This window comes from Rana temporaria, chromosome 2 (assembly GCF_905171775.1).
Source record: "Rana temporaria chromosome 2, aRanTem1.1, whole genome shotgun sequence".
Lineage (NCBI taxonomy): Eukaryota > Metazoa > Chordata > Amphibia > Anura > Ranidae > Rana > Rana temporaria.
This window is the reverse complement of record NC_053490.1, coordinates 370509511-370529957: the sequence shown is the minus strand read 5'-3', so window position 1 is coordinate 370529957 and position 20447 is coordinate 370509511. Positions and strand designations below refer to the sequence as shown.

General features: G+C 40.9%; 1 protein-coding gene and 1 long non-coding RNA gene across 6 annotated transcripts in view; one reads left to right on the top strand and one right to left on the bottom strand.

Annotated features, from left to right (window-relative positions):
* The window catches only part of LOC120927225 (cadherin EGF LAG seven-pass G-type receptor 2-like), a 180149-nt gene extending 173319 nt beyond the window's left edge, over positions 1 to 6830 (bottom strand). For 3 of the 5 annotated variants that reach the window (XM_040337761.1, XM_040337762.1, XM_040337763.1), the window contains exon 1: positions 2806 to 6829. In XM_040337761.1, coding sequence (XP_040193695.1) covers positions 2806 to 6289 — 3484 coding nt within the window. In that variant the 5' untranslated portion in view covers positions 6290 to 6829. Of the gene's footprint in view, positions 1 to 2805 lie in introns of all 5 variants that reach the window. The other 2 variants (XM_040337764.1, XM_040337765.1) reach the window with 1 other exon arrangement.
* The window catches only part of LOC120927226, a 36929-nt gene continuing 23243 nt past the window's right edge, over positions 6762 to 20447 (top strand). The window contains exon 1 of the long non-coding RNA XR_005747055.1: positions 6762 to 6836. This is a non-coding gene — a long non-coding RNA (uncharacterized LOC120927226). The remainder of the gene's footprint in view (positions 6837 to 20447) is intronic.

Below are 20447 nucleotides of genomic sequence, written 5' to 3'. Positions count from 1 at the left end.
ATCACTTATTTGTGGTGTTGAGGGTCTGCAGTAAAGAGAAATGTAAACGACTACAGAGCATGGTGTTTAAGACTGCTATGGTAACTCAGGCGTTGGGGGACATGGTATTTGTATTTTTTTTTGCAATAAGTAAGCCTGTACAACTGTAACCCTCTAAGATGAAATAGTTAGACTCCTATATAAACCATATAGTCCATCTCCGGACCACTGCATGTTGTTTTTGTGCACTGCCTCATCGGCTCAGAAGAAAAAAACAAAAGCATAACATGCATGCAACAGAATCAGAACCCCATGCACCCTGCTTTCTGACATACAGCAGACCAGTGCACTATGTACGTTGTGTGGTTTATATTTATGTTATATAGTCTGGACCACTGCAATACATTACCTATGGGTCACTACAATCTGTACGCTGCAGTATACGCCACATAACTCAAACCGCTGAACTCTGTATTCAATCCTCATACCATAATTTATATTTTTTTATATAATTCAGTTTTTCATCCCATTTAACTAATGGGCACACGTTGTCTAACTGCTGCCTAAACCTAATAATGTTTGGATTGTATGCAACCATTTAAGCAAAAGGTGGTAACTGCATCATATTAGCAAAGATTGGATTAGGAACGGCTCCTACCCCTTGTCTCACAAGCATGGAGGAGAAGATCAACTCCCAATAACACTGCATTCAGCATATCAAAACACTACTCTAACAAAAGCTTAATTCATATGCAAGTCGTTTTCTTCTGCAAGTAAAAGCATGTTGAAGCAAGGAGCAAAATACAAATGTGTTTTTCTTTTTTGCCTCAGTATTTATTTATTTATTTTTTGCTTTCTTTTTATATGCTTTTACATAATTTACCATGACTGGCATTTAATCACATATATTATTATTGGTTATGCATTTTCTACAAAATTAGTTGAGTGCTGTCTGTGTCACTTTGGGGGTTATTTACTAAAGGCAAATCCACTTTGCACTACAAGTGCAAAGTGCATTTGAAATTGCACTGAAAGTGCACTTGGAAGTGCAGTCGCTGTAAATCTGAGGGGTAGATCTGAAATGAGGGGAAGCTCTGCTGATTTTATTATCCAATCCTGTGCAAGCTAAAATGCTGTGGTTTATTTTCCTTGCATGTCCCCCTAAGGCTGCATTCACAACTGAGCGACAAAACGCCCGACGCCGAACGCTTCTGCCGCTAGAGGGGAGAATTCCCATTGCTGTCTATGGAGATGGTTCACATCTCATAGACGCCGAATGCCTGAAAAAAAGTCCCGGACCCTTTTTTTCAGGCGACAGTGGCGTTTTCCCATTGACAGCAATGGGACCAACTTTGCACTTGTAGTTTGCAGTGTATTTGCCTTTCGTAAATAACCCCCTTTGTTTATTTGCATGGCCGGGTAAATTATTAGGACAAGCTTTCAGGGCAAATCCCCTTCAATACTTCATGAACTGAGAAGAAGGGAATACACCCCCAAAATCTTATACTGAAAATGTAACTGTGTTGTTACAAGTGCACTAATATACAAAAAAAAACATTAAAATAAATAAACACACACAAGCCAACAACATGTAGGCTTGCTTCATTGTACACAGTAAATGTATTGCTTATGGAAGTATGACATCACTAAAAATGTGAATTACATCTTTTTTTTTTTAACATTACGCTTTAAGCACACAACACATTAGCAAAACTGTGTTGTTCTGACGTGAAGTCCAAGACATGTCATTTGCATTACTGATCGCCTTAACTTGACTGCAACTACCAGGCACATAGTGCAAAGCATTGCAGGTCACAGAAACTTCAATAGAAAAGTTGTGCATACAGGAAATAGATAATATTTTTTACAACCATCCTAAAAAAAAGTCATTTAAAAAAAGTATGGAAGAAAACACATACATTAGAAGCAGCTTGCAGCACCACCTTTTTTTAAACAAAAAGGTAAATGGACAGTAAGGGCAAAAATGTAATTGAAATAATATAACCAAGTGTTAAAGTTTAATAAGTGATTTTATACGAGATTGACTTTCACCCAGAATTCTCACATTTTTCTTTTTAAATCCATATATTAGATCATGGGTGAAAGTTGTGTAAATCTTGAGTGAAAACAGTTATAAAGAGTTAGGCCCTGTACACACGATCAGTCCAAACTGATGAAAACGGACTGAAGTTCAGTTTCATCGGTCCAAACCGACCGTGTGTACGCCCCATCACTCTGTTATCCTTCGGTCCAGAAATTTAGAACTTGCTTTAAAATTGAACTGATGTACTGGTAACCGATAGGTCAAAACCGATTGTTAGTACGCAAAAGCATCGGTTCCAAACCCGGGCATGCTCAGAATCAAGTTGACGCATGCTTGGAAGCATTGAACTTTGTTTTTTTCAGCACGCCGCTGTGTTTAACGTCACCTCATTGGACTCGATTGGTTTTTGAATTGATGGTGTGTAGGCACATCAGACCATCAGTCAGCTTCATCGGTGAACCGATGAAACTGAACTTCAGTCCGTTTTCATCAGTTTGGACTGATCGTGTGTACAGGGCCTAAGAACCCTGGGTGAAAGGTTCAGGAATCTTGTATGAAAACATATATAATAGGACCCGTAAGTAAGAATTCTGGGTGAAAGGTATGTGAATCTTGTGTGAAAACATTTATAAATAGATGCTTTTACACATTTTTTGGGGCTATTTTAGAAAAAGCTAACATATTCCTTTATTACACAATGATAATCAACTACCTTGAAAGATTTAAATCATTTTTAAATGATTTCCAAACCATATATTTATAAAGTATAAAATAAAACTCACCTGTAACTGCCACTTCCATTGCTGCTTCTAGTGGTCGGTTGCTGTCAAGGTCACGACTTAACTGTAACTCCCCAGTACTTGCATTAAGTAGAAGAAGGCCTAATTCATTCCCTTGGAGGAAAGTAAAGCTCAATGAATCACTTATATCAGGATCCTGTGCTGGTACTTTTCCAATTACTCCACGTGGAAAGCTGCCACCACCACCACCAACATAGTGGTTAAAGGCAACCCTGAAATTACTAAGAGTTGGAGCATTGTCATTAACATCTACTAAGCGCACTCTAACAGTGGCTCTGCTGACTAAAGGAGCTGAGGTGGCTTGCACCACTATAAGATACTCCGGTCGTTCTTCATAATCCAAGTCAACCAATGCATTGAGCTCTCCAGAAAATATATCCAACTGAAAAACTTCTGGAATGTTGCCTTCAACAATCTGATACATAATTTGAGCATTAACACCCTCATCTGGGTCAGTGGCTGTAATTGTGGCAAGTGGTAGACCAAGTGGGCTGTTCTCCAACACCATTACTTCCAGTTCATCTCTAGCAAATACTGGGGCATTGTCATTAACATCTAATACTGTGATGATTATTTCAGTAGGTGTGCGATGTGGTGTTGGATGACCCTTGTCAACTGCAAATGCTTTGAGTCGATATTGTACCACATTCTCTCGATCCAGCTGTCTTAGTGTTCTCACAATACCTGAAGTATACTCCACTGTAAAGTCTCCATCACCATCATCTCCACCAGTAAAGGTGTAGAAGACCCTTCCATTAAGGCCCGAGTCACGATCAGTGGCAGATATCTGAAGGACACTTGTGTAAACAGGTGCATCTTCAGTAATTGTACCACTGTAGGATGCTCGCTGAAAGACTGGGGGGTTGTCATTTACATCAGTTACTAGAATTTCAAGATAAGTAGTATCAGACTTTTGGGGAATGCCATTATCATGAGCAGTTATGGCTAATGTGTATGACACCTGAACTTCATAATCTAACTCCATGGTTGTTGTAACTGCCCCCGTGTCAGGGTCAATGGAAAATTGTGGCATTCCTTCTTCTGCCAGATAGGTTATACGAGCATTCTCTCCAGTGTCCTCATCTGAAGCACTGATGATTACCACAGTGGTTCCTGCAGGCTGGTCCTCTTTTACACTCACTGTGTAATGAGAGCTCTGAAAGACAGGTCTGTGCGTGTTGGCATCAGTCACATTCACCACTACACGTGCAGTATCAGTTCTCATTCCATCTGATGCTGTTATAGTCAATATAAATTGTTTTTCTAATTTATAATCCAGAGGCAGTGCCAATGTTAAGAGGCCACCACCTCCTGCTAAGCTTGAGATGGAGAAGCGATGTCGAGTATTACCAGATGTAATCTGGTAAGTAATGGTGGCCTGGAAATCCCTATCCAATGCTAAAACTGTCATAACACTGGTGCCAACAGCAGCATCTTCATTCAGTCGTGCTTGATACTCGCTTTGAGTGAATTCTGGAGCATTGTCATTAACATCCAATATCTGAACATTTACAGCAGCAGAAGAGGACAGAGATGGATGGCCATGGTCACATGTTTCTACTTCAAAATTGAAAAATTCAATATCTTCCCTATCCAACTCTGATTGTACTATAATCCAGCCGGTGCTATTATTGATAGAAAATGGTCCAGCTTCTCCTGTAAGTCTGTATTCCAGTCTGGAGTTTTCACCAGCGTCTGCATCAAGTGCTTGAACCTGTAGTACTGAATAACCTAAAGGAGAATTCTCTAAAACAGCAGCTTGAAATGGGCCACTTACAAAAACAGGCGCATTGTCATTTACATCTAGAACCTGAACGGTAACCAAGCCAGTCACATTGGACAATGGAGGCCGCCCGCCATCTTGTGCTCTTATCCTTAACGTGTGTTCTCTTCCCGTCTCAAAGTCAAGAGCGCCAGCCAAAAAGATGGCACCAGACTGAGGATCGATGGAAAATAGGCCACGAGCATTGCCGCTCAGAATACTATAGTGCACTACTGCATTAATTCCTTGATCTTTATCTGTTGCAGTTACAACTAGGATTTGCGAGTCAGGTATAGTGTCTTCAGGTGCACGTGCCACATAGTGCTTCTCACTGAACTGCGGTGCATTGTCATTTTCGTCTTCGACTGATATATACACAGTGGTTGTAGAACTGCGGGGCCCAGGATCACGTCCTTGGTCATCTGCCTCAATAACTAGCTGGTAAAATGCTCTTTCCTCTCTGTCCACAGAGTCTTTCATCCTAATAACTCCTGAACGGGAGTCAATTTCAAAAGCTTCCCCTGTTTCAGATACAATACGATAGGCTATATTGGCATTGATCGGGGAATCCCCATCAGTAGCACGTACAGTCATTACTTCATAGCCAACCTCCATATTCTCTCTTACACTTTCTCTGTATTCAGATTGCTCAAACACTGGGTCGTGGTCATTTGTGTCACTGACTGTTACAGACAGTGTGGCCATGGCGGTACGACGGGGGATGCCAGCATCCGTTACAATCACCTTAAAAACATGTGTGGCCTTGGTCTCTCTATCCAGTTCCTTTGTAGTGGTCACCACACCAGTGTTTCGATCCAAAAAGAAGAAATGTGATGAGCGACTATCAAACAGTGCATCCATGGAGTACTCCAGTTGGCCAAATTCACCAGCATCTGGGTCTGTAGCCCTCAGTTGCACCACAAACGTCCCTGCAGGTTTGTTTTCAGGTACAGACACTTGATATGTTAGTGTTTGAAACTGTGGACTAATATTAATATTTCTTTTCCCTCTAGGCACCCTGTGTGCATCAGCTACTTCCATGAATGACTGAGGCAGAATGATTCTCCAATACAACACAAACGCTTCACTTGGCGGCTTACCGCACATCTGGCAATGAAGTTTCAAATCAAGAGGACTATGGTGATTAAGGCAGTGGTAACGTGAAGTAAACAGTATCCCATTCGAAAACATTGCTCCGTGATCGCTGATCGTTTGGCATCTCAATTGGCATGAGCCCCATGGCGACGGTTGCACATCTGGAAGAGTTAATAGCGCTAATTTGGGCATGAGGCAAACCTGAGAGGGTTTGCCAAGAGCACCAGGTCTTGGATGAAGCATGGTAAGGATATTTAGATGGGAACGTGGTCTCAACGGGACCGTTGCGTGAATTAGGCTGGTAATCGTTAAGATGGACGGGACGGTGGTGGGGACAGGAGATGTGCACGTCCATGACAGCATTAGCGATGAGGTATCTGTGAAGACCACTTTAGCACTTTCCTCTTGTACTACAGACAGCGAACAGTTTCCCTGCGAAACAGTATGGGGGCTGCCCAAAGCCATGGTTAAAAACAGTAATAAAAAAACGGTAGCAGTTCTAATAGAGTCACATCTCCAAGGGCCCGGGAATGGGCCTCGATGGGATACAGGTGCCATAAATGGATTCCCTGCCCCGCTAAATAAGCACGACCTACAGAAGATATCCATATTCTCTTGGTTTTTTTCTAGCCTTTGCTGGAAGAATGTCCTTCCAAACACAAGAGGTGACTAATGTTCTAGGCATATAGGACTGAAGGTCTCCAATCACAAGATCCAGTGGTGAGCAGGAAGCCTTGCCAGAATACCAGTCCCAGTGGCCAGCAGTGCAGGTGATGGGGCCCAGTCCTTCTCCATCACAGGAGGATATTGGGCTGGATGGGGGCTCTCAAGGTCCAGCACTGGTCTCCAGGCAATCTCCTCCTGTGTACACCGTGTGATCACAAAGCTCAATCCAACCACCGAGCCGAGTTTGTAAATAAACTAAGCCGTCTCCACGTCTACCTTCCACCTTCAGCCGGAATCGCTGCTGCCGAGAAGGATCGTGCTCAGGTTAAAATCCAGCAAAGGTGCATTTCCTTCAAAGTGGTAATTGCAGGTGGTCTCCGCCAGGGTACGCAGGTTGTTATGTCGGCCCCTCTAATGCCATGCCACCCACAATGGAAGGTCCGGGACCGGAGATAGACAAGTGTCTGCACGCAGCATCATACTGCGGGAGGTATGGAGCTCAGCTGCAGAATGAATGAGGAGGATTGGGCATGAGGAGGGAGGGTGAGAGAGAGAGGGAGGGGAGGATGGACACGGGAGGGGGAGGGGAGCACAGGGCTGGAAATTTAAATGTACTATTCTCTGTACAAGTGCACTGCATAGGACAACATCGATTGTCACCAATAGATCGGGGACTGCAATAATCACTCATTTACATAGCAATATAATCTCTGCTGCAGGGTATAGACGGAAATAGGACTTGTATAGAGGGAGATAGGGATTTGAAATAATTATAAATAAATATATATATATATATATATATATATATATATATATATATATATATATATATATATATAGAATACATGTATGCAGATTATATCTATCTATATATAGAATCACAGGCAAAATGCAGCTGCTAACGAAAAAGAGAAATATATATACAGTGTATTAAATATATAACATTTTAAATGGTATATATTTTTTAATATACACATTATATATATATATATATATATATATATATATATATATATATATATATATATATATATATATATATATATAATGTGTATATTAAAAAATATATACCATTTAAAAAAAAATATATAAATATATATATATATATATATATATATATATTGTGTATATTAAAAAATATATACCATTTAAAATGTTATATATTTAATACACTGTATATATATTTCTCTTTTTCGTTAGCAGCTGCATTTTGCCTGTGATTCTATATATATATATATATATATATATATATATATATATAATACATGTATGCAGAATATATATATATATATATATATATATATATATATATATATATATATATATATAATTTTAAATGGTATATATTTTTTAATATACACATTATATATATATATATATATATATATATACATATATATATATATATCATTTTAATATATATCATTTTAAATGGTATATATTTTTTAATACATACAGTATATATTATTATTATTATTATTATACAGGATTTATATAGCGCCAACAGTTTACGCAGCACTTTACAATATAAAAGGGAGACAATACAGTTATAATACAATAAAATACAAGAGGATAAAGAGGGCCCTGCTCAGAAGAGTTTACAATCTAATAGTATATATATATATATATATATATATATATATATATATATATATATATATATATATATATATATATATATATACTATGTAGTACATGTATATTATATCTATAAATCTCTCTCTCAATATAATCTCTGCTGCAGGGTATGGATGGAAATAGGACATGTATAGAGGGAGATATATATATATATTTATATTTATATTTAAAATGAAAAATGAAAAAAATATAATTTAAAATTGTATATATGTTTTAATACATACAGTATATTTGTATTTTATATATATATATATATATATATATATATATATATATATATATATACTGTATATATGAAAACATATATGCCATTTTAAATTTATATATATATTTATATATCTATATATATATATATACTGGGGCAGATCCACAGAGAGAGTACACCGGCGTATCTACTGATATGATGGCGTACTTTCAAATTTCCCCGCGTCGTATCTTTGTTTTGAATCCTCAAAACAAGATACGACGGCATCTGGGCTAGATCCGACAGGGCTAGATCCGTCTTCGTACGCCTTCGGATCTAAGATGCAATTCTTCGGCGTCCACTGGGTGGCGTTCCCGTCGTAATCTGCGTCGAGTATGCAAATTACCTATTTCCGATGATCCACGAACGTACGAGCGGCCGTCGCATTCTTTTACGTCATCTCTAGTCGGCTTTTTCCGGCGTATAGTTAAAGCTGCTAATTGGTGGCGTACGCAATGTTAAGTATGGTCGTCGTTCCCGCGTATAATTAAAAAAAAATGTTTTAGTTTGCGTAAGTTGTCCGTGAATCGGGATGGACGTAATTTGCATCCACGTCAAAACATTGTCGTCCTTGCGACATCATTTAGCGCAATGCACGGCGGGAAATGTAGGGACGGCGCATGCGCAGTTCGTTCGGCGCGGGGACGCGCTTCATTTAAATGAAACACGCCCCCTACTCACCGATTTGAATTAACTTAAAGCGGTAGTTCACCCCCCCCCGACACATTTTACCATCGAGACAGGCATTGTAGCGCGAGCTACAGTATGCCTGTCCCGATTTTTTTAACCCCGTACTCACCTTGTACTCGGACATCGTAGATTTCGGCTCCCGCGGGGAATGGGCGTGCCTATGGAGAGGGAGGATGATTGACGGCCGGCCCTGGCACGTCACTCTCCCCGAAGACAGCCGGAGTAGGTCTCGGCTCTTCACGGCGCCTGCGCACAGGCTATGCGCACGCGTCGTGAAGACCAAGCCTATTTCGGCTATTTCCGGAGAAGCGTGACGCGCCAGAGCCGGCCGTCAATCATCCTCCGTCTCCATAGGCACGCCCATTCCCCGGTATCTTCGATGGACGACTACAAGGTGAGTACGGGGGTAAAAAATTCGGGACAGGCATACTGTAGCTCGCGCTACAATGCCTGATTTTAAGGTAAAAGAAAAATTTTTTTTTTTTTTTCGTCGTTAGGGTGAACCCCCGCTTTAACGTAACTTACGGCGCAAATTCTTTCTGGATTCGAAGCAAACAAAAGTAAGTTACGGCGGCGTAGCGTATCTCAGATACGCTGCGCTGGGGCAGATCTTTGTGGATTTGCCCCTCTGTATATATATTTTTCCTTTTCGTTTGCAGCTGCATTTTGCCTGTGATTCTATATATATAATCTACATACATGTATTTTTTATATATGTATATTATATTTAGTACATGTATATTACCGGTATATCTTTAAATCTCTCTATATAAATATATATTTATATATATTAATATGTAATATATATATATATAAGCACATACATACATGTATGTATATTATATCTGTCTATTTATAGAATCACAGGCAATCAGCAGCTGCACTCCACAGGACGTTGGGCTCTTTCAGACAGGCAGCCCTAAAAACAGTTGATCACGATGCCATTTTACCACCTTTCCCAATTGTAACAATACAGCCACAGAATGCTGTACTCATGGCATGGCTGCAATGTTTTGCTTCAGGGCCGCGGCCTTTTTTTTTATTCAGGGTGCAGAAATTGCCATTCGGCAATTAAAAAAATCAAAGTTAAATGAAAAAAAAAACAGCTGTTCAGGAGGCAACAGTGGCGCCTCCTAAACACTTGTCAGACGCTACTATATCGCTCCCTGAAAAGCGATCCACTGCGGATTGCTTTTCCGAGGGTGGTATGCAGTATCGCCAGATTGAAAGAAGTCTTAAAGAGTAACTAAGAGTAGAACATTTTTTTTGTGTGGATAGAGTGGAGGGGATTAGAACACCTGTCAGGTTTTTATAGTGGTCTGTAGGGATGCTAGGTTTGGTAACTATCAGGGATTCCCTCACTTTCGAGGGATTTCTTCTCACTTGAAGTGAAGTACAGATGGCAAACAAAAATCTGAAAGGGTGTATAAAGTTTTTGCCAGCATATAAGGCAGCTGGGCATATAAGACAACCCCCTACTTTTCTGTTTTAAATGTTGGTTTTGACTTATAGTTAACGTATAAGATGACCCCCTTACCGCCGTATGTTCAGAAAAGAAGAGGCCGCCAGATGCCAGATGCATATCAGCCGCCAGGTGCTCTGTAAAGCTGTATGTATTCAGGACATGCAGCGCTCAGCCAATCCCGGCAGACGATGCACTCTGTTGATGACTACAGAGCCTGCTAAGCCTGCTCGGATTGGAGTAACAACCTCTGCCAATCCGAGCAGGCTTAGCAGGCTCTGTAGTCATCAACAGAGTGCATTGCCCACCGAGACTGGCTGAGCGGCGCATGTCCTGAATACATACAGCTTTCCAGAGCACCCGGCGGCCTAATATGCATCGGGCAGCTGCTTCAGCCGGTGTGTAAGATGACCCCCCGGTTTTTGGCTGTGTAATTCCGGTGTAAACAGGTCATCTTATACGCCAGAAAGTACGGTAACACTCCCTTACTCTATCCAAAAGGAAAACAAAAAGTTTGGCCTTCAGTTCTACTTTTTGCTCAGTTCTCTAATGCCGCGTACACACGATCAGTCCATCCGATGAGAACGGACCGATATACCGTTTTCATCGGTTAACCGATGAAGCTGACTGATGGTCCGTCGCGCCTACACACCATCGGTTAAAAAAACGATCGTGTCAGAACGCGGTGACGTAAAATATAACAACGTGCTGAAAAAAACGAAGTTTAATGCTTCCAAGCATGCGTCGACTTGATTCTGAGCATGCATTGATTTTTAACCGATGGTTGTGCCTACTAACGATCGTTTTTTTCCCATCGGTTAGGAATCCATAGGTTAAATTTAAAGCAAGTTGGCTTTTTTTTAACCAATGGTTAAATAACCAATGGGGCCCACACACGATCGGTTTTGAGCGATGAAAACGGTCCATCAGACCGTTGTCCTCTGTTTAACCTATCGTGTTTTATACGCGGCCTTAGGCGCCTTACCTCCTGGCAGCGTGGTTTGGCAGAAAAAATGCTTGAGGCTTATAAACGTGGTTTAGTTATGTTTAGGTGTGGCAATCGCTTAGGCGTTTATTCTTTTTTTTTGGCCAGAATAATCATTTATTTTGGCGAATTAAATTACTTAATACTCAAGCGCTAAACGCTTTTGGCATTAATGCGGGCTTAGACACATTTACATGGGTTATATATATATTATAGCAGTAGGGCAATGGGCAGTGTCAGTAGAGCAGTAGACATTGTTAGAAGGGCAGAGAGTGGCTTTGGTAGTTTATTTTTCATTACTTTTTACAATTTCATTTAATTTTTTTTTTCAATTTTTACAATATTGTTTTACAATCATTTTTTTTTTCCTTTTACAATTTTAAGAGCCCCATTGGGAAGCTTTGGTAAAAAAAAATCAGTGGTCTAAACAGACCCCTGATGCCTCACTTTTGGGACAGAGAAAGGGAATGAGGACAGAGATCCTCCAGTCCCTTTCTTTGCAGCCAAGCAGCAGAGGAAATCTGTGCAGCTCAGGGTGATTAGGGTGTGCCCAGGCACACCTGGCACACCCTGTGCGCACGCCTATGTGTCCAAGGAGTATCTGCCTAGGTGCACTGCAGCAAAGTAACATCAGTAGGTTAATAGAAAGTAGAAGAGGCGCTCATGGGTCTTGAGCAGGAGTGTGTCCAAACAAAAGGAGCTTATTCTGGCCAACCTCTCGATGGATTGCAGTCAGGGCTGGACTGGGACAAAAATTTGGCCCTGGACTTCATCCAGACTGGCCCACTTTGACAAGTTTCTCCCATGGCGGCCGGACAACTCCCGGCCACCCAAGCCCCCTCTCCCCCTTCACTAGCCACTAGCCGTTCTACTTTATTAGAGTAGAACGGCTGGTACTGGTACTCTTATAGGCAGTACCAGTGGAGCTAGACATTATTTCACCCGGGGCAAAGAATCAGTTCGGTGCCCCCCCTTATGGGACAAGATTAGGCAGAAGTGGGAAAATCCCAGGCCATAGCTGTTGAGTCAGCTGTCTGTCCCCTCCCCCCCCCCCCATGCTCCTCTGGTCCTCCCCCTGCTTCTCTGTTCCCCCCAGGTGAGCGCTGCGGGGAGGGAGAGACAGAGGAGCGGAGGGGGGCGGCGGTCCGCTGTCACTGAAGCCGGCCCACTGAGCCATCAGCCCACCGGGAAACTCCCTGTAGTCCCAATGGCCAGTCCATCCCTGATTGCAGTCCATCTTTGTCAATGGCCTTGAGATGGACTGGGATTCATAGGAAATTTGAACAGAATAAACTCCTCTTGTGTGAACATATGCTCCTGTTCAAAACTCATAAGTGCCTCTAGCACCTTATATTTATATATAAAAAAAATAGTAAGAAAATAGAATATATTTTTTACAGGAATATACGTATATTTGTTATTTAAAAAAAATATTATTTTATTTATTACAGGAATAAATATACTGTATATATATATATATATATATATGTATATATATATATATATATATATATATATATATATATATATATATATATATATATAAATAAAAAAAACAATATATATATAAAAAAACTCTGTATATATATATATATATATATATATATATAAAACAATTGTTTCACCTTTTGCAGTTTTATGGGTGTTGTGGTGGCTAATAGTGGCCCGGAAATTGTTCACTGTAAAAAGCTGGCAGAGCGAGTATCCTCCTTGCATTTAGTTGTTGAACAATCTAGTCCAAGAACCTGCAGGCACGATTGAGCCTTTTGAAAGGCTTTCAGAATTTTAAAAGGGAAATGCCTGACTGTCCCTGGGAGGGAATGGGGAGGTTGGATCACAGCTCATTTATGTTATCTGATATTAGCATTTGAATAGGTGGAGACCAGAAGGGCGAAGCTGGGAATTATTCACGGTTTGGAATGCTTTTTTCACCCAGTTTTTTTTTTTTTTTTTTGTTATCTTGCTGCACTGGTCTATAGGGGTTGTTATGACGAACAAGCCAAATAGATGCTGTGGAGGCATATTTAATTTTGCCACTTAACTGCATGTTTATTAGGCGGCATCAGTCTGCTTAACAGATTCTGGATATAGTGATACAAGTGACGACTCCTTTGTTAAAATGATTTAGTCAAGGTTTATTTTTTATTTTAATTTTTTTTATTTTTTTCCGAGTATGTTTGTGTAGTAAAAATTAAACAGATTTTTCTTTTGTTAAAAAAAATAAAAATGAAACTCATTTTTAATAATAACTTTCAATAAAATGTATTAAAAATGATTTCAAACCAATATGGTTCATGCACTTTATTGTATAACAATAACAGGTTTAGAGAAATTAAAAGCTTAGAGGAACTGCAGTCTGCTCACAGAATTTGTAATAAAATCATCTTTGCCATTCAGAAGCTTCCCTCCAACCACTTTGTATATTATTTTATATATACTGTGATTCTGTACTTGCCAATTATGCTGCAGAAATCTCCCTACTCTGAGTCTGGCTGCTTCCATTTTAACTGTGGGCAGCTGAAGCTGCTGCCAGTTCACTTCCTGGATTTACACAGACACACAGAGGCACACCTCTAGCTCTACAGCTCTCATTGGCCCTCTTAAGCCTCGTACACACGATAGGTTAACCAGAGGACAACGGTCTGAAGGACCGTTTTCATCGGTCAAAACCGATCGTGTGTGGGCCCCATAGGTTGTTTAACCTTTGGTTAAAAAAAAAACAACTTGCTTTAAAATTTAACCGATTGATTGCTAACCGATAGGTCAAAACAGATCGTTAGTATACAAAACCATTGGTTAAAACTCCACGCATGCTCAGAATCAAGTCGACGCATGCTTGGAAGCATTGAACTTCATTTTTTTCAGCACGTAGTTGTGTTTTACGTCACCGCGTTCTGACACGATCGTTTTTTTTAACCGATGGTGTGTAGGCGCGACGGACCATCAGTCAGCTTCATCGGTTAACCTAAGACAACGGTCCTTCAGACCGTTGTCCTCTGGTTAACCTATCGTGTGTATGAGGCCTTATGACTATCCCTTCCTGGCAAACTCTCACGAGAGTGAGAGAGAGCTGTGCATCATGTCATAAGCCTAGGCTAATGACCAGACAAAAAACAGGAATTGGGCTGTATAATGTATTTACTGGCAGAAAAAAAAAAAGGTTTTACTATCCAAAGATAAAACAACAAGGGCAGAATATTTAATAGATAAAAATATGAAACAATTACTGAAGTTCTGCTTTAAATACCTTGAATATTGGCATTGAGATTCAAACTCAACTCAACTAAAATTTTATATAAGCTTTAATGTGTTAGGCCCTGTATACACGGGCAAGAATCTCGTCAGGAAAAAAACGTTGTTTTCCCTGACGAGATTCTTGGCAAGAATCTCTTGCCCCCTGAGTGTACACACAGACCTTTTCAAAAGAACTGCGGTTCTCTTGAAAGGCAAGAACGCAGTGACGTCATCGCGTACGATGAGCATGCGCTCATCACATTTGATGCCGCCGCCGCCGCCTTGCTTCACCCTACCTATGTCGTGACTTCACCCTACCTATGACGGCGACAGGTAAGTATACACACTCTCTGGTTTCTCATCTGGAAACAGGCTGACAAGAATCTCGACGAGTAAAAAGAGCGCAGGTTTTCTTTTTTTCTCGTCGAGATTCTGGCCAAATTTCCTGACGAGAAACCTGAAAGCCGCGTACACACGAATGATTTTCTCGGCAAGAAAGCTCCGGTCGTGTGTACGAGGCCTTAATGTCAATTAAGATGTTGTTTTCAACCTTTCTAATCTTTTTTTCATTAAAAGCATTTAATACCATTTAAAACACATTTTATATGTGCAATGACATTCATTTGCATGGGCTGCTTTTTTTGCAACGCAACAGGACGCCAAGGTCTGAATGGACCCTGAGGCCCCGTACACACGACCGAGTTTCTCGGCAGAATTCAGCCAGAAACTCGGTCGGAGCTGGATTCTGCCGAGAAACTCGGTCGTGTGTACACTTTTCAGCGAGGAAGCCGTCGGGCCGAAAAGAGAACATGTTCTCTATTTCCTCGTTGTTCAATGAGGAAAGTCGGCCCGCCGAGCTCCTCGGCGGCTTCCACACTGAACTCGCCGAGGAACTTGATGTGTTTGGCACGTCGAGTTCCTCGGTCGTGTGTACGGGGCCTTAGTGATCCTAAAATGAAGGTCCTTGTTGAGATACTTCCTGTTATAGAGTTGGTGTCTCCCAATTGTGCTTCCGAGTTGTCAATCTGTGACATGTTTCCCTGGTTGAGACTACAAGCATCCAAACTCTCTTTTACTGCAGAGACATGGTCTACTCTTTATAACCAGCCAGTCCAGATCATGATGATTTGCAGCCAACACTAGGGTGCATGCATGTAGACAAAGGGGCAGATCCACAAAAGAATTAGATACGCCGGCGTAATTTTAAATTCCCCACGTCGTATCTTTGTTTTGTATCTTCAAAACAAGATACGACGGCATCTCGGATCGATCCGACAGGCGTACGTCTTAGTACGTCGTCGGATCTAAGATGCAATTTTTCGGCGGCCGCTAGGTGGCGTTACCGTCGAATTCCGCGTCGAGTATGCAAATTAGCTAGTTACGGCGATCTACGAACGTACGTCCGGTCAGCGCATTTTTTTACGTTGTTTGCGTTCGGCTTTTTCCGGCGTATAGTTAAAGCTACTGTTATGAGGCGTACTCAATGTTAAGTATGGCCGTCGTTCCCGCGTAGAAATTTGAAATTTTTACGTCGTTTGCGTAAGTCGTTCGCGAATAGGGATTTGCATAGAATGACGTCACCGTCGGAAGTATTGGCTTGTTCCGGGTTAATTTTGGAGCATGCGCACTGGGATACCCCCACGGACGGCGCATGCGCAGTTAAAAAAAAACTTTGTTTACGTCGGGTCACGACGTATTAACATAAAACACGCCCCCATCACAGAGATTTGAATGCCGCGCCATTACGCCGCCAATGATACACTACGCCACCGTAACTTACGGCGTGGATTCTTTGTGGATTTGAAAACAAAAAAGTAAGTTACGGCGGCGTAGTGTATCTTAGATACGCTACGCCCGGCGTAATAATGCGCCGTTGTACGTGGATCTGCCCCAAAGTGGCTAAAAGGGGCTTGTGGAAATCAGCATCATGAAGATACAAAAGATAACAAAAAAGTATTTTACGCAAAAAAATGTTCATTGTTTTTAATACACAATGGATATAGCCCCCTATGTGTAAACACATTTGTATGGTCTCTATGTTATTGTCACCTATACACAGAAATGGTATTCAAATGTACATTGTACTTCAAGACCGCAATACGTATATATACATTGCGGCTTTGAAGTGGTTTACCGTGGTTATCAGCCATAACCCCAGTATTTTTAGCTGGTGGCTGGCTTTTCTATGAAAGTGTTCCAAGTCCCCCTCCTGCCACTCGCTGGTATTTCTTGGGCACAACGATTCCGCCGGCTCATCTGAAAAATTATTAGACTGTGCCGCTGGCTAGTTCCAGAGGCGATCAAAGAGTACATTGTCTTTGATTATCTCTATGGCCATGGAGGACCCGAGCGACATCATGACGTCACTTCCGATCCAGGGTGGAAGTAAAAAAAATATTTCTTTTTAAGGCAAAAGATAAAAAAAATGTTTTTGATCTTTTGCTTTCAAAGGTAAAGGAGAGACTTTGGGTCATTTTGACCCCGGATCTCTCCATGACCTGTCATCTTTATTTCTATTACAAGGGATGTTTACATTCCTTGTAGCAGGAATAAAAGTGCTAAAAAGGGACAGAGTAAGAAAAAAAAAATTAAAACATCCCCCCATCCCTCCGTGTTCACGTACAGTTGGGAACGCATATGTAAATGGTATTTGCACCACACATGTAAGGTATCGCCGCAAATATTGGAGCAAGAGCAATAATTTTATTGCTAGACCTCCTCTATAAATTTACTCTGCATAACATCATATTTCACATTTTACTAAAAACAAATCGAATATATATTGTGTTTTGTTTATTTTAAATTCATTAAAGTGTATTTTTTTTTTAAATTGCGTTTGCAAAACTGCTGCGCAAATACCACATGACATAACAAAATTGCAACAATCGCCATTATATTCCCTAGGGTCTCTGCTAAACAAAAAAAGTATAATGCTTGGGGGTTATAAGTAATTTTCTAGCAAAAAATATTGATTTAAGCTTGTAAACAAAAAGTGCCAGAAAAAGATTGGTCTTCAAGTGGTTGAAAAATGGCATTGTTAAAAAGGATCTGCACCCGCCACCCCAGTTTTCTATTTTTTTATTTCAGCCCCCCCTTACCTTAAGGTGGTATCTGCAGATTTTAGATACTCACCCATCCAGCAGATCCAGCAATGTTATGCTGAGATCCTCTCATGCATGTCCACAGCTCTGTCCCATGCCGCCATGTTCTTTCTGACATCATCGAGAGGCCCCCTGTCATCTCTTCCTGGTCCAGGGGGCGATGATTCCTGATGACACACCTATGAGATGCTTATGCCCACTTCCCTCCTCCTTTTTGAATTAAAGGCTATGCCTCCTGGGCAGGGCTTTTTTTCAGGGGGAACTTGGGGGAACTCAGTTCCACCACCTTTGGCTCAGACCCTTTGGTGCCTGCTCACCACAATCACTTGTAAACACAGAAGTCTGGTTTCTGTGTTTACAAGCAACAGCTCTGCACTCTGTGTGTAACCCCCTGAACTCTGCACTCTGTATGTAATGCAATCCTGGTATTTAATGCCCCTTTAAGACCCTTCTACTGTTTTTGAAATCTGAACGGGGTCGTGGTTGAGTTTCTGCACCTATTTTCTGAGAAAAAAAGCTCTGCTCCTGGGATATGTGACGTGCATATCCCAGGAGGCACAGCGGACAGTGTGCATGTCATTCGCCTAAGGCGACTGATGTGCATGGGGAGATGGGGCTGGACATTTGTAACAAAAAAAAAGGTAAAACAAAATATAGTGCATTACATACAGAGGATGTCAGTTGTTTATAATACACACTGCTCTAGCAAAGTAAATGCCATTCAGTTAGGGTTTACATCCACTTTAATATTGCACTGGTATTTAAATAACCATACCTGCTGCTACTAACCAAAATACTAAAAATCCTTTGAAAAAAGTTCAAACTAAATGCTAGCTGAGAAAATCATGATTTATGAAAACTTTGGGCCAGATTCACAAACGAGATACGACGGCGTATCTACTGATACGTCGAAATGTAAACATCAACGTCTTTGCGTAAGACATCCGTGAATGGCGCTGGACGCCATTTACGTTAACGTGTAAGCAAATGACGTCGGTGCGACGTCAGTTAGCGCAATGCACGTCGGGTAATTTAACCGACGGAGCATGCGCATTACGTCCGGCGCGGGAGCGCGCCTAATTTAAATGGGACTCGCCCCATTCGATTGGGCCCGCCTTGCGCCGGACGGATTTAAGTTACACCGCTGCAAATTTCCAGGTAAGTGCTTTGTGGATCGGGCACTTAGGCAGAAAATTTGCGGCGGTGTAACTTAAATCGGAAAAGTTAAGTTGCGCCCGGGCTACGTGAATCTGGCCCTTAAAAACTAAGGACAGTAGAATTGTTGTCAATCCAACGCCAGGTTTTAATTTTAACATTTTATAATTAGGTCTGTTTTCATATTGATAGTTTCATAATCATGCCGAGGGCTCAGTGAAGTTACATAATATAGTTTCCAGATACATTTTCATAGTGACAGATCATTAAGTAAAGGCAAATGATAGAATGGAGGATACGCTTTTCAAGCATGTGATATTGAGTAGGTGTCTATTTGCAGTGCCACCTTTCCATTTGCTAAATGCAACGTCTTGCTGCTAATTTTGCATGTGTGTGGGATTCAGCTTGTGACTTCTGAAAGCTGGATGCTTTTTTATTCCAGTAGCTAACAAGTGATGTTAACACTTTCTTTACCAAAGAGTAATTTAAAGGGTATTTCCACTCAACAATAGAACAACTAATCACATCACTGATTATTCCCACACTCCTCCCCCCTCTGTGCCCTTTGTGCGTTCACCTCTGCCTATCAATAAGCCTAAGGGCCCTTTACATCTCGGAATTGCCTCTGGTGTAACGCATGTGTTTTTCTTTAATACAGATACAGCGCAAAATTAATGCATATTATCTATGTGTGTGGATTACCATGTTATACAGCAAAGCAGTACAAAAGAATCCTTTCTAAAAAAAAAAAAAAAAACAGCTCAGCTGTAATGCTTCATAGAGGTCCATGGTAATAAATGATAATGCTTTTACAACATAGTGACGTAGACTATCCTTTATGCCTATTATACCCTATTTAGAAAAATAGTACCATGCAATCTGGTTGCAATGCATTTTAAAAGTAGTACATGCACTACTTTTAATGCTATCCGGTACAATTTCAGCCCATTCAAATATATAGGCTGAAAATCGCACCACAGTCCAGTATTATCCTTTAGCCTATGTGAAAACACATGCAGTAACTCTACTTAGAGATCCCATTATTTGATTTGCATAAGAAAGAGCCATTAGGCCTGCGTCACACTTGCAATCCTGTTGTTGGCCACAAGTTGCCAGCAGCAGGATAACTAGGGAAGGCAGAGAAACCACTCCTGTGTTCACAGCATCGTAAATTGTGGCTACATTCATTAAGGACACGGCTTAATGAAAAGATGTTGAGCAGACATTTGAAGTTGTGCAATGCACTTACTAAATCAGAACGGATACAAAGTCAATGATTTACTAATAATAGGGAATTTTCCAAAAAGCTTAGTAAATGTGGTAAAATTTCACTTTGCAAAGAACACAACCCAATCATGTGCAAGGAATGTTTTAACAAAAATTGCATTTTTGTTTTCACATAGTTGGATGATGAAAGTCAGCAGAGCTTCATCTCATTCACTAGTCTCTGGGGAAAATTCCCTTTGCAAAGTGGACAGCTTGAGAGAAGTGGCACTTAACCTCCCTGGCGGTATGATTCTTTCAGAAAAAACATGCTGAAAGCTGTACCATTATTTGCAAGGAAATTTGGCGTTTTATATTGTAGGTCTGTA